This window comes from Haemaphysalis longicornis, unplaced genomic scaffold, assembly GCF_048455015.1.
Source record: "Haemaphysalis longicornis isolate Haplotype H1 unplaced genomic scaffold, Haemaphysalis longicornis Haplotype H1 scaffold_1, whole genome shotgun sequence".
Classification (NCBI taxonomy): Eukaryota; Metazoa; Arthropoda; class Arachnida; order Ixodida; family Ixodidae; genus Haemaphysalis; species Haemaphysalis longicornis.
Genome location: NW_027526203.1, coordinates 72,676,686 through 72,691,547, shown reverse-complemented (window position 1 = coordinate 72,691,547; position 14,862 = coordinate 72,676,686). Strand labels below are relative to the sequence as shown.

The 14,862-nt window shown below is 45.3% G+C and overlaps 1 protein-coding gene across 1 annotated transcript in view; it reads left to right on the top strand.

Moving 5' to 3' along the window:
- LOC144177519 (uncharacterized) overlaps window positions 1–14,862 on the top strand; it is a 57,977-nt gene that overhangs the window by 23,733 nt on the left and 19,382 nt on the right. The window contains exon 4 of the mRNA XM_077705265.1: window positions 2,503–2,669. Coding sequence (XP_077561391.1) covers window positions 2,503–2,669 — 167 coding nt within the window. The remainder of the gene's footprint in view (window positions 1–2,502; window positions 2,670–14,862) is intronic.

The window sequence follows — 14,862 nt, the reverse complement described above, 5'->3', positions numbered from 1 at the left end:
GAGTTCATATGTATATCCTCTTCAGACCTGGCGTGCATTAAAATGCACATTTGCTTCAACCTCGGTTTTAAATTTCGCGCCACTGCTGCAGCAAAGACCGCGCGCGCGACCACATCCTCTATCATGTGCTGCCATCTGCCCACGAATTCAGGAAGCGCACCGCAGCGGGAGCGCCGTTCTGAGCTTAGAAACATGGCGTCTTTCTCGACATCAACGTTCTACTCGAGGCGTCCAAGTTAGTTGCAACTTACGCTATACTTGTCGGGTAATACTTTTTAATTATTGTTCTAATCTACTCGCAAAGTGTTTAGGAGTAATTGCCGCACGAACTGTAACTTTAAATGCCTACGTTTTTGTTCGCGCAAGCTGTTTTCTTGCAGTGTGCATTATAATGCACTCTCGGTCTCAATTTATGTTTTTGCATGCCTATCCGCTTTGCACTCTCATGTGTTCCTTGCTCTTGGTTGTGAAATTTAGCGTTTATTTCTCCTAGGACTCACTGATAAAGAAGCTGATCGTGTGCACAACGTGCAACATTTTCCTGTGCGTAACAGCAATGCGAAACTGCTACAAGCAGTTCCACTCGAAATAAGAGGTCTGTTTGTAAGGAGCAGCAGCTGAATTCTTTTGTACATGAGTGTTGTACAAATAGTATGTTTTAAGACCCAGTGTGCATTATAATGCACACCCTGATGCGCAACATCCGCTTTATCTAGAAGTGCAATTTTTTTATTGTGCAATAAACTATCTGCAGACATTCCAAAAATGTGCTTTTCTCGCCCCTGTGTGGCCACACATTCCACCAGGTCTGAGGAGGATATGTAGTAGAAAAGGGGCTGTATGTGTAGCACTTCTCTGGAGCGCATGAGGGCTTATGGAGGTATTTAATACCCCTGTCACACGGGCACTTTCAATCGCGATTGAGTCGATCCGGATCGAGCTCAATCCGGATCGGGCACCTGCTACACGGCAGTTTCAATCGCGATCGAGCTCGATCCCGCTCGAACTCAATCCTGGTTTCTCAAGCGCGATCGAGGCTTCCAAGCGCGATCGAACGAAAGCGGCGATACTCTCGTCCCCGCTCAGTAATGGCACCGAATGTGACAACTTCAACTAACGCCACAAATTGTGTCAAATAACTTGACCTAAATAAGCGTGAGGTAATATTTACATAGTTACGTATACCTACGACCGCGCGAAGTTACCAGACGCCGGCCGCAAGTACATGGTTAGCGCCATCTGGCGAACACGAGCGCAACCCGTGCAACTTCTCAATCGCGATTGAAACGTGCCGTGTAGCAGCGGCAGTACGCCGAGCGCGCTCGAAAACTCGATCGCGATTCACTTCAATCGCGATTGAAAGTGCCCGTGTGACAGGGGTATAAATTACAGCCCCCATGATCTTCATACTCTTGTACCGAAATGCTCCTATGAGGCCTAAAAAATGTCTTCTGAGCAATGCATTTGTGTATAACTGAAAACATGATTTTAATGAAGGTCTTTGTATGGTGTTCTACAGGAATACAAGAGGTTTTATGGGAGTATTTAATAAAATGCCCGAAAGACTTCATTTCTGATATCAGACTGCTTGTATTCGCAGCTAGAAATGCCCTTGCAGTTCATTAGGGCATAGTAGGGAAGCCGAATAATTTCAGACTGCTTATTTCTCAGAATTTAGTTTCGGTGTAGTAGTGAAGTCAACTTTAAAGGGGCTCTGTGTATATCAGAACGGCTTACAACATTTATACCACAATTCCCACTTTTAGTGCTTGTGCAATTGTGCAGGCTTTGTCTTATTTGTGTTCCATTTTGCCATTAAGATAAACTACATCTAGCTCTCCTCATCATCTCTAAATGTTTTTCAATTGGGGGGGGGGTTTGAGCCTCACCAAGGTTGCACCTGGACTATAAGGCAAGCCGTAGTGGAGGACACCGGATGAACTTAGACCACCTGACGATCTTTAAGAGTGCCAAAGCATCGACGCACTATCATTTTTCATTTTTTGCCTCTAACAGAAAAAGGGCCATGGTGGCCGGTACCGATCCTGTGTCCTTTGGGCTCAGCAGCACACCTTAGTTACTGAGCCACCACTGCTGGCTCCTAATTCTCCCTTCCAATCTCCCTGATTGAACATTATCCAGTATATGCAGGGCTTCATCATCATCATGATTAATATGGACATGTCAGAACATTGTTGGTTCGCACCACGAATTCGCACTGGAAGTGGACCACTTTGGAAGTGGTCCGACTGTGTATACTATTCCCTAGGAAGTCATTAATCTCTTCCTTAATGATGTTTACCTTCTTGACAGCGATGTTGGCGTGGCAGTTGAGACAGCAGGCGTAGAGGTTGTCAAAAGAGGGCCTTAAACTGATCCGTGAATACTTGATTCATCGAAGCAGGGTTGGATGGCATGGCAATGCTTGCAGTTCACCGGTTGAACGCAGTGGTCGCACAAAGCGCTGAATTAGGAGACCTTCATAAAAAACATTTCTCCCAGGTGCAGTGCCAGCTCTCGTCCGGGCCCCATCTGGGTCCAGGTTCATGGTGGACCTCTGGATGCCTCACCGACGCCACAGGGTTGCCGCGCCACCCGTGGACACCTGTGGTCATTCGGCAGGGGCATCGCTGACGCCAGCCGGCCTAGATATGCCCCGCCAACACGGGGCAAGTCAAGCACACGCCATATTGCAAATTATAAGGGTGGGCTACGGGACGGTTGCCTCTACCACCCCTGTATTTCCTATGGGCCCATGCTGCCTTACACACTGTGTCCATTGTACCCAAATGTGAAAACGGGCTGGCATTCTTAATCCCCAGAGATGTAGCTACTTTAGTAGTAGCACCAATTGAGCATCTGACCACTGAAACTCACGAACGAAAAAACTACTAGTGGCTACTCCACTGTACTGTACACATAATGCACTAGGTTTTCTTTGAGTAATGCCATTGCTCTTTTTAAATTCTTGGTACATGATAGGTGGGACACTGTATATTGTAGTGAGCAACTCTTACCACAAGCACCGCCAAGTTTTGAAGAGACACTGAAGGCTACTGGCAAGTTGGGCTAAGACGAAATTGTTACTGCCTCGAAGTCCTCTCAGGGTTTATTTGATGGCGAAAGATGTGTTAATTGCCGTGAAATTACCAATTGAAAAATGCATTTCATCCCTCGCGCCATTTTGTGAAGTTTCATGACGTAAATGGAGGCCAGAAGCGAGGGAGACAGCGGTGTCGTCTAGCAGGAAAACTAAAACCTTCCGAGTGAACCATTGCGGCCACAGGAGCCACTGGTCAGGCTCTGGGCACATACGACAAAACTACTTGCCCGCCCTACAAGTCCGTTGCCTGCCACTCTCTGTGTGTCTATCGTGGTGCCGCACGGGACATGAGATGGGGGTTAACTCTTTCGTTACCACGCCTATTCAAATCGATCACCGGTGATCGATGATTTATATTGCCCATTTCGACATGTTGTAGTCGTTTCTCGTACACCTAATGCAGCCAGTGATTAGTCTAGGCATTGCCCTTTTAGAATCAGTTTAAATTTTCCCGCTCTGGCGACATTGAGATTTTTGGCGGCGTTTTTTGCGACCTGAGGTGCGCGTGTTTCTGACGAAGGGGGCGTGGCTGCTGCACTTGAGAAAAAAGGATGCAGGTCGTGGTTAGGCTGCATTACCGTAATATATTTTTTGTCAAAAGGCTCCTGGCAAGTCAAATACCAAATAATGAGGTCAGCTTTGTAATCCGACAGCGTTGAGAGGTGATAATTATTTGAAAATGGCCCCAGCTATTCACTAATCATCTTTGGTTCGGACAAAGAGCAGCTTTATTCTCCCAAAGCTTATTTCTGATGGTCCCCCGCATGTCTAGCAAGTGTGCCTGACATTTTCAACCAGTTTCCAGCAGTTCCGGTTTCGTTTTCGCATTGCGAAATTCATATTTGGCGCTACTACGTAGTTACCCAACTACAAGCTCATTTGCCATGGCGCCTCCGTTGCCCGCTACTGCTCCTCAAAACAAGCATGCCGCTCGCGCTTCCACTTTATCTACGCCTTGCTTCTGCGATAAGAGCTTCCGCTGAAAGTCAAACGATAACACCAAGTCGTCGGGTATCAGTTCAGATGAGGAGAACGCTTCCAATTGGCCTTGAACACCGCCAGCTGTTCACCGGCCAGTTTCGGTTTCATACGAGGGTATTTCCGGGAGTCTAGTGTCGCTTCATAGTAGTACTGTTTATTCTGACAAAGTCTCCAACAGCCTTGTATTTGTTTCTTTTCAAAATTGTTAGGTGGCGCTGCAATGTAGTAGGCTCGTAGTGCTGAACTTGCTTCACAGCCCGACGGCGGCTTGGTGAAAGCTTGCTGGGCATGATTCTAGCGCATTGTACCTTATTCCTGCAAGCAGGGCTACCATAGTGAGTCAGAACATGATAATAAAACGCAAATGAAAGTTCTGACTGATGAGCGATCATGAGAACGTTAACAAGCATCCACCAAAGAGTTTGGTTCTCAACTCCAAGCGGATTTTTTCGCATCGCTTGCTTGCCTTCAATATTGTGGTGGTCATAATCATTGACAAGTTGTTTTTACATCACGTGGAGGCTAATTTGGGCCTTTAATAATGTCAAACCACCAGATTTCTTTTAGAGAACTATCCAAAATAGCAAAACTTGAAATAGAGGTTGGGCTTCACCACATGGCATGGGCACCACGTGGGCTAACATTTTCTTTTATATCTGACAAATTGTACTGCGCAACTCAATTTTTTTTCTAGGGCGGGTTTTTGAAATGTCTACCTACAAAATGTATATTCTAAATTTTTTCTACTACACGTGGTTTATTATACACAACTTACTTTTTTCTTTTTTCTTCGACGCGCGGGCAAAAATTTCGAATTCGATAATTTTTTTCGGAATCATTATTTAGGAAAACATTAATAAAACTGGTGTCGTTGGAAAGCGCGTGGAATAATCTGCATTGTATGTCACTGCAATGTGTGCCTAACCAATATGTATAGCACAAAAAATGTTTTGTTAGACCCTTCAAAATTGGTCAATTTCCCACGGTAACGATAGAGTTAAACAATGTGAATGGGCCGTGCGGCCTTTTACTTTACCTACAAAATGCCTAGCGGACAGTGCAACCGCAGTGAGAACGACGACAGGGGCGCTCTTTTGATTTGCATTCTCGTTATGGATAGTCGGAATATAGTCACTTTAATGCATTCTGCTTGACAATGTGGCACCATCTTTTAGTTTAAAGGAGTACTGGCACATTTTTGTGTTCCATTTTTTTTCGCAATAGGTGCCTACGAGACAGCTTATCACAAAATGGCACATTAGATTGTTGAATGCAGCACGAATAATTACTTTTTATTTATTTATTTATTTGAATATACTGGAGACCTTGGCGGTCCAAGCAGGAGTGGTAAAACAAAATACATTGAAGTATTACATACATCATGGTCACACGGAGAGGCACAAATATATGAAGGAAACAAAAAACCGTCATGACATTATTAAGATAAAGAAACAAAGGTAATAAAGACAATAATTAACAGCTGGATTTCTCTTTTCCAGAAACAAATACCACATGAGTTTTATATTTTATACAAATTCCAAATCCTGAATATGATCATGAAATGATTGCACGGTCTCACAGTTTACAGCACTTGCCGGTAATCGGTTCCTGTAAGAAATAGAGGAGGGAAAAACGGAGTATTTATGAGCATTGTTGTGACTAATAGGTTGTCGAAGCACTTTGTTATGGTTTGTTCGTGAGGAATGTTTAAAAGGTTCAAGGAGGTAATCGTCTCGTGAAATTTTAAAACGGCCATGATAAAGAAGATATAAAAATTTTAGTTTGGAAGTTATTCTGCGGCGTGTGAGTGAGGGGAGCTGGGCTTTGTTCAGCAGATTTGTTACGCTGGTATGCCTAGAATAATCTGAAAAAATGAACCGAACTGCCAAGTTTTGAATCCGTTCTATTTTCTTAACCAGATATTTTTGATGTGGATCCCAAATGATATCTGCATATTCTAGGGCTGGTCTTATAAGAGATTTATAGGCAGTTAGTTTCATTGCAGGAGGTGCATTACGAAGCTTTCTCCTTAAAAACGCCAATTTTCCTTGTGCTCTAATTTAGAACACACAGCCTCAATGTGCGTCTCCCAGCTTAGGTTAGACGTAAGCGTTACGCCCAGATATTTCACGTGGTTACTTTTACCAATTTCATTATTGTCAAGAGTATAGGCAAAGTTTAGCGGAGTTTTCTTATTTGTAAAAGTTATGCTCACAGTTTTTTTGGCGTTGAGTGCCATTCCCCACTTTTTACACCATGCATGAATTAATTGTAAGGAATTATTCAGCTGAACTTGGTCTTCCGTTGTATTTATTGTTGAGTATATGACGCAGTCATCTGCGAATAGCCGTAATTGAATGGGTGAGTTAATGCTGAAGTGAATGTCATTAATGTAAATAAGGAACAGAATTGGTGCCAAAACCGACCCTTGGGGGACGCCAGAGAAAACACTTAAATTGCCTGATACCTCATCGTTCAAAGCAACGAATTGCTTGCGGTTTCGCAGATAGCATTCTACCCATGAAACTATATTACTCTCAATACCTATTGCACGCATTTTTGTAATTAGGTCATGGTGGGGAACGACATCAAACGCTTTTGAAAAATCGATAAAGATTGCATCTAGTTGCCCTCTATCATTAATCACGTTAGCAATATCATTAGTTATCTCTGCAAGCTGGGTTACGGTTGATAGGCCCGATCGAAAACCATGTTGCCGACTGTATAGTAAGTTATTCCTTTCTAAATGTGTTATGATAGCTTTAAAAATGATGTGCTCCAAAATCTTGCAACATGTACTGGTTAGTGAAACCGGACGGTAGTTGCTAGCTTCGACTCTGGAACCAGATTTATGTATCGGAATAACTTTTGCCCATCGCCAGTCGTCAGGAATGGACAGTGTTGCCAAAGATGTCGTGTACAATTTATACAAGTATTTGCTAATTCAAACAGCGTATCTGTTAAGAAAAGTATTTGATATATTGTCGGGGCCCGGTGACTTCTTTAAATCAAGTTTAGACAGGAGGCACAAGATACCATGTTCGTCAATTACAAGTTCTGGCATTAGGTAGTTGACGGAATACGGTGGGATTGTTGCTTCAGAAGATACACGTGTGAAGACAGATTGGAAAAACATATTGAATTCATTTGCGATGACGTCAGGCTCAGTTACGATTTTGTTTGCACATGTAAGTTGCGAAATGACAGGGCGATCTTTGGATAAGTAGCGCCAGAATTTTTGCGGTTCACAGTTCATGAATGACGGCAGCGTCACGGTGAAGAAGCAAAGCCTTGCAGTGCGAATTTCATCGTTTAAGGTACTTATAAGTTTTTGAAGCTCGTCGGTCATTCCGCGCTTCCGGCGTCGCTTGATTTTCCTTTTCGTCTGTATTATATCACGTGTGATCCAAGGGTACTCCCGATGAACGCGTTTCTTTTTTAATGGAATATAGCGGCTTTCACAGTAGCTTATAACTTCTTTAAAGCATGACCATAATGCGGTTACATCCTGCATCTTTTCGAATTCATAAAAACAGGACTCTAAATAGGCAAATATAGCACTGTCATCTGCACGCGTATAATCCCTGACAAGTGTAACGTTCGGTGTTATAGTTTTTTGAGAAAGCGAAAAAGGACACGTCAAAATTAACATCTTATGATCGGAGATACCGTCTTGAACATCAATAGCACAATCTTCAAGTGAACTGCTTACCAGCACAAGATCAAGCAATGAAGAACTACCGTCCATAAAGGCCTCTAAACGGTACCTCCGTCGCCTGCGTTCCGGTCCGTCCAAAACGCGTTCCGGCGGCCGGAACGCGCGCGTTCCGGCCGAAAATCGCTCTCCGCCACAAGTTGGCCAACTTCAACTTTTCGCCGGACCGCGATGATGACGCGTTTCACCAGCCATCATCCGACGCCCTGATTGGTTCCTACCGATCTCCTACTGGCCAATCAGGGCTATCAACAAGTTTCAGCCCCAACAACATGGCGGTTGCCCAAGCGAAGCGAGGCGAGGCGATCGCAAGGGAAAATCGCGAGGCCTAGTTTCGGCAGATTGTATTACGGTGCGGCTATTTCGCGGCTATTTTGATCGAGTTATAAATTCGCGAAGCATTTCTTTGTGCTGACGGCAGGATACATGCACGGCGCCTAGTTTGAGATCCAGAGTGCCGCAACATCAAGGCAGATAGCATACACCCCCTGTTGCGGTGATGGCTGGTTTATCGTTGTTTTTGTGTGTGCGTGAATGTGTTTGAAGAAATCGATACCGTCACTCGTGCGCGTTAGCGCCCACAATGGATCAATGAGTTATAAACCAGCAAGCGGACCAGCTGCGGACGTCCGTGCGAGTTCTCGGTGCCGCTACAGCTACAGCCAGGGTCCCCGCCGATGCGTTGTACTGGTGATTTTGTGCGCGACCCATGTCTAAACGTTCCGATCGCGATTGATAATGAAGCAAGCAAAGAATCATTGCGTCGTGTCGTGGTTTATACAGTGCGAGTTCTCGGTGCCGCTGCAACTACGACCACGGTCTCCTGCCGATGCGTTGTACAGGCGGGTTCGTGCGCGGCCCATCTGGAAACCTTTCGACCATCGTTTATCGTGTTGCGAGCAAGGAATGATCGTGATGTGCCGTGTTTCTTGCAGAGACAAGTGCTGCCGTGACTATTCTTCACCGCGTCTACGGCAACAATTTATGGCTGTAATCTAGAGCTCCACAGAGATTGTAGCAGGTGGCAGCAAACAGCATTTTTTTTTTTTTTTGCCCCCCCAATCTGTTTCTTCTGTCACTACCGTGCTGTCGTGTTTTGTGCGCGGGCGCAGGTGTGTTCTCAGTGTGATTGGTGTCGTCATTAATGGGCTTCACCTTGTATAGTTGTTCTCTTTGCTGTGGTGGCGGTAACAATGAAATTTTTCCTTGTAATGAAAATTTGTTAGAGCTTCATTACGGGTAACCTGCGGTGGTTTTACACTAAAGGCAGTGCTTTTGCGAGACATTTCCCAGCAAAAAAAACATTGGAAGACCAATGGGCCCTGTCCAAAACACCACTGAACCATTTGGAACCAATTGAATTTGGTTTGTTCAATTCTTTGTACACGACCATGTGTACCTGCAATGGTTTTTTTCGTCTGGGTTGCAAAGCTTTTGCGCCATTGGCAAGTGGCATTGTGCATTTTCCCCGAGTCATATGTTCGAGCAAAAAGGGACTACACTTGACATTTTGTAACGGGGCTTGGGGGACCTTGCTGGATTGTTTGAGGTGAAGTCACGAGATGTGTCTGGCTTGAGTGCACAATAGGTTGTTGCACATTGTGCATGCTTGTCGGCAGTTTCCTCTGGAGGCCATTATATGCAATAAGCTCAAAACCTGCTGATTGGATTGCCGTCTCGTAGAGTATAGGAAACTGGGCAGCTTGAAAGAATTGGATTAATAATGTGAACGTTGCTTAATGTTGCCTGATGATGCAATTTGTTATTTCGGTATTGGGTGACATAGGTTTTGCTGGTAGCATGCTTAGGGTGGAGTGAAAAGTCACACGTGAAAGCATGCTCATTGTGAAGTGGTCAGTAATCGTTTCAGTCATGCCTGGCCATCCTGTTTGTATTGGGTCAAGGTTGTTTTGTCTTGATGCGAAGGCCCAGTTGTATTCAATGTAATTATCCCACTTAGCGCGACTGCATTCATCTCAGTCCAAAATTTTGGTCTCGATAGTGCCAGTTATACTAACAGGCTTTTGAACGTGTTGTGTAGCTTTGGCTGTGTTGAGCCCTTATAAAATCATTTTGATTAGCCTTTCAGTTCTTGGTTTATTTGATCAAGTTGTTCAGTGCTGTCCTTCAGTTTATACTTAGAGGCCATGAAGACAAAACACAAGTTTAGTTCATTCGAAAGATTGTCACATTATCATACTGACACCGCTTTTAATGCGCACCTCAGTCAAATAAGCGATATAATCAGGGAGAAAGGGGGTGGCCATGCGTACCACTACCTCAGTTCCCACAACAGGACCTATGATGTCATGTGTGTCCAGCTGTGTGATTGGCTGAGGCCAGCAAAAGCAAATGCAAGTTAGACAAAGCTTATAAGCTTGCTGAAAGAGCCATTTGCGCTTAAATGTAAGGCATATTCATTTTACAGCAGTAAGAATGGCGGGGTAAACAATCAAAGTTATGAAAATACCCTGTGCTCGCCCAGCCCTGTACGCACTGTAGAGTGTCCAATTCACAAGTTGCAGTTGCCTGTAAACATTGCGCACCCGACTTAATGGCACCTCAGTTTAGCAGCCTGCCTGCATGGCCTCCATGCGTTTTTGAGCAGTCTCTGGTCGTCTGCATCCTTGGCTATGTGAGCAGGGTAAATACACACAGGCCAGGTTGCAATCGAAAGGTCTGCGAACCGTGTATTTGAGACCCCTGTTTTAAAGCACGATTGTCACATGGGAAGTGACCTGCGTTGAGCAGAGCCCGCTAATCATGGGAACAGATCAAGCGCCAGGCACAGTGGAGGAAAGAAAACTGACAGGAAAGAGGTGCACTAATAACTGAGCTTTATTCACTCTGACAGCTATTGTGAAGGCACGAAAAACACCAAGTAATAGTAGTTTGCACCACGTGTGAAGCGATTACAGCAGCAGCACCCTCCTTACTAATCATCCAGATAATCCACTTCACTCGAAAGATCAACTGAAGGCTTGCTGACACACCGGTCCCACACATAATTTATGACGTGGGCCTCAGATATTTCCCGTTCTTTTTTGTGGTACAACTGTAGCACTCGGGTCCTTCGAACGCTGTCACGCAGCCCCTAGGCTTGCATTCCGTCTTACGGTGAAGCATCAAATTGTTTCCTGTTCCTGTCTTCAGCGTCGCCGCATGCTCCCGCAACCGGTTTTTGAGGCAGCAATGAGGTCGTTGAGGTCTGTCCTACGTATACACGGGCGTACTTAAAGGCAATTTCATACACTACGTTTTTTGTACACTCCACAAACGCACTGGCATGCTTCTTGGTGCAGACAGGCGGCCTAGGTCCACAGCGGTTCACTATCGGCACATAGCTGCGAGTTTGTTGGGAGTGCTGCTCACTTAAAAGCTTTCCCGCCAAGCCGCATAGCATGAATGCAGGGAAGCCTGCCTGGAACAGTTTCCCGACCTGCAAGACAAAACTGACCTGTATTTGATGCTGGCAGGACCTTACGAGGGCGTTTCTTAAAGGGGCCCTAAATAGGGTGCCGAATGTTACGATTTTGCGTGTGCAGTCACTGGAGTACTGTCCAAGAAACGTCATCCCGCAAAAATTGTTTAAATGCGTTAAATATTAGCCGAGTTATCACTCGTTAAAAGGGGCCACCCATAAGGCCTGGGGCTCTCCTCCTCTAGTAGCTCCTCCAAAGCACTGTGGAAGCCATGACGTCATCGACTCGGCGCAAGACCACCGAGAGAAACAGGGCAATCCATCACCCTCCTTGATGCACGTGTAGTCGTTGGCTGTGCTAAGCCCTGCGCGCGCTTTTTTTTTTAGCACTCGACGCGCATGCTCCGCCCACGAGATTCCGGTTGCGCGGTGAGTGCTGTCGCTGTAGTTCGCGTTCGCGGCGCCGTACTGGGCAATGTCTCGTGCATCGTAGCGGCACGTCAGTGCAGACAAAACTACGTCACAGCGTGCAAGTGTGGCGGCAAGGTACGGTTGGTAAGCCAGGAGAGAAAGTGGAATCTGTTTTGCGTGTTTGTGCGGCCCCTGCTTTACGCAGAGGTGTAATATTTGGTATACGTTGTCGTGAAGGGGTACTCTAGCGATTGCGCAATTGAAATGGCGACCTTCGGAAACCTATTTAGGGCCCCTTTGAGGCAGCAACCGCTATGCCCTACTTGACCAACTTGAGTGACCAGAGGCGAATGGAAGCAAGGCTTTCCTGGAGTAAGGAGAGTACACCCTAGAGCACTGCGTGGCCCTGGGCCCGCCCGAAAGCCCGGACCCGACCCGGCTGGCGAAGTCAATTGCCGGAGGGCCCAGGCCTGGCTTGGGCTTGACGTTATGGGCCGGACTCGGGCCGAATTCAACCCCCGGCCGTTGCTAGTTTCGACGTGAAGTAGAGAAAAGAGCATAAAAATGAATATTCCGAGTTCACTTCTACACGCGTCTTGATGTTACTTGTACACATTGTTTTAAAAACGTGTTTTGCTAGGTCAGATAGTCAGTACGCTGTAATTATTAATGACATTTCATGCACTGCATCAAGATTTTATAATTTGGTGTATAACATACGAAAGATACGGTTACAAGGATTGTTCTAGTGGTGAAGTTATTAATTAAGACACCCTGGAGCTGTGCACCTATGTCTGTGTACGCGTGTTTTAGATGTCGAACCAATCTGAATGCGGCTGCAGGGCTGAAAATCAAACTCGCACGTGCTAGAGAAGTGCCACCGCTGAACAACTGCTGCAGGGAAAATATTTCAACGCTCGGGAATTCAAATGGGGGGCAAGAAATTTCAGCAATGCCAACTTGTGACCGAGACAATCACGTGAAGTTGCTAAGAGTCTAGTCATCAAAGGTTATGGCGTCTCTCGTGTAAGGATACGAGCTATTATTACGCCCATGTGGCGTGAACTGCAGACGGTGTAAGCTAAACTACGTGCACTTTGAAACCCTTATTTTTTGCGTTTCAATTCAGGACGTGCTTGTAAGGACTAGATGCTTTGTCTGATTTCCCGCTACGAAGACACTGGACCAAATGTATAATAAACAAATTTTCTTCGGCGTCTAAGACCGGGCCTCGTCACACACACGCAGGCCCTCCCTAGGCTCAAAAATGAATGTCCGGGCTTGGGCTGGGCCTCGGCTTGAGACAACGGGCCCGTGCGGTGCTCTAGTACACCCAGCAAACATGGTTCTCCAACAATGTCAGCTCCAGGTCAAGGAACCTCGGGCCACGTTCAAGTGGCAGCTCCACGGTTAGTGTGAGGCAGTCAAGCGCCCCTTCGAAAACTGCCAGAACCCGTCTAGCAGTGTTTGTCCGATGGGCCAGCTGACGACTTGAAAAGAAGATGGCAGTCATTTACAAACCTGAAAACGCGCACAACACCAAGGTTGCCTAGTCCCACTTCCGGTCAAAATGAGCCACCAACATGTCATTGAGTGCAGGGGCTAGGCAAGAATCCTAGCCAGTAATTGCTGTGGCTAGGATTATTGCCTAATAGGTTGCACTCTGCAGGACTTGTGGAAGCAGCGGTGCAGAGTTGTCTAAGTCTGTAAATATAGGTGTTGCGTTGGTGATGTCCCAGGTTTTATATCACCTTGTAAATTGGACACGTAGTAGAAAAAAAAAAGGCTAATTGAAATGTATAAAAACGGGTGATACAATGTGCCATTCTGGCTCGGTCAACTCATTGTTGAGAACATGCAGTCTTAAACAAGTGCGCACTCCCACAGCCCACTTTCTGTGTGTTAACAGTATGCATGAGTAAACAATTTTTGCTGTTCTTGGCAAGCATGCTTTTGCCAAAGTAACACTGTTAAGATGGAACAGATGCTGAATTTACCTAAAGTTTCTTCAGTGGGGAACACGCACGAAACATGGCTCAAGTAGTAAGTTTTAAAAAAAAGGAGAGGGAGGGGAAGTAGGGGCTTAACCACTAAATAATTGCACCATTAAGTTTCACCAATTTGGTGCTTGCATGTAAAATATGCCAGCGTAGTTTTTGTTCTCCAAGTTTAATGTGGTAATATTTAAGGCTGTCCCTTTTCGCACCCTTAGAAAAATTTTTACAAATTGTTCACCCACCTAGTAAAATATCACCAGACAATGTTCACCTTTATCAAGCGGATTGCAGTGCTACTGGAGCATGTCTAAAGTCTTTTTTCACCCTCTGGCATCGCTTGTGTTGCTGCTGTTTTGCGGCCATAAAGTCGGCAGCTTCCTACACAATGCATGCATGCCGTAGTGCACACCCTCACGGCCATTTTACATGGTATCCACTATGTAGCTTTTTCCCTTCCGGAGTGGGGATCACTCTACATTCAGCTCTGTGGCACAGTCATGCACGAGTAAAATGGAACAATTGACAGGACGAGCAGCAACTAAAAAATAAAACTCATCACCTTGTTTCCAGACTTTACTTTTACACCAACAAACCTCGCTTTCTTTCACAGTTTAAAAAAGGATTAGGTATATAAGCTGTCATTTTTTACAAAACATCTCTCCAGTCGTTTGTTTTTTTCTCACTCTTTCTCTTTTTCTTCGCTCTATAGACTGTGCAGCAACATTTCTGTTGTTTCTTGTGATCTCGCTGCTTCCCTGATTGTTACAGGTGAAATGGCCCTGTCAGCGATATTTTCTTTTGACTTTAGCTATGCCACCCAAGACAGTGTGTGTGTGTTGAATTGATTTGCAATAAATGAATAGAACACCCATTCATGGAAATAAATTTCGGCTTTTGTTAAACTGCTAGAGACATTTTTCAGTTGGAAATATCTCGTTGACACTGGCATTTGACAGCTCAGACAGTGCCAGTGGAAACTGCATTCCAGAGCTCCTAAGGCACTCACTAATCCGATCTTGCATGTCTCCTCCTCCTCCTCCGTACCTTTTGTTTTTGTCTCAAATTTGCCAACATTAACATGCATGAACTTGCCACAAAGTATGCCGTCTTTCTTCCATGGAGCTGAGAGGCTACCAAGTGAATTCCAAACCAACTTCCATTGCACTTGCCTCATGTACACAGCCTTAATATGATTGCACAACTCTCAAGAAACAGTTAATATAAGCATGGCATC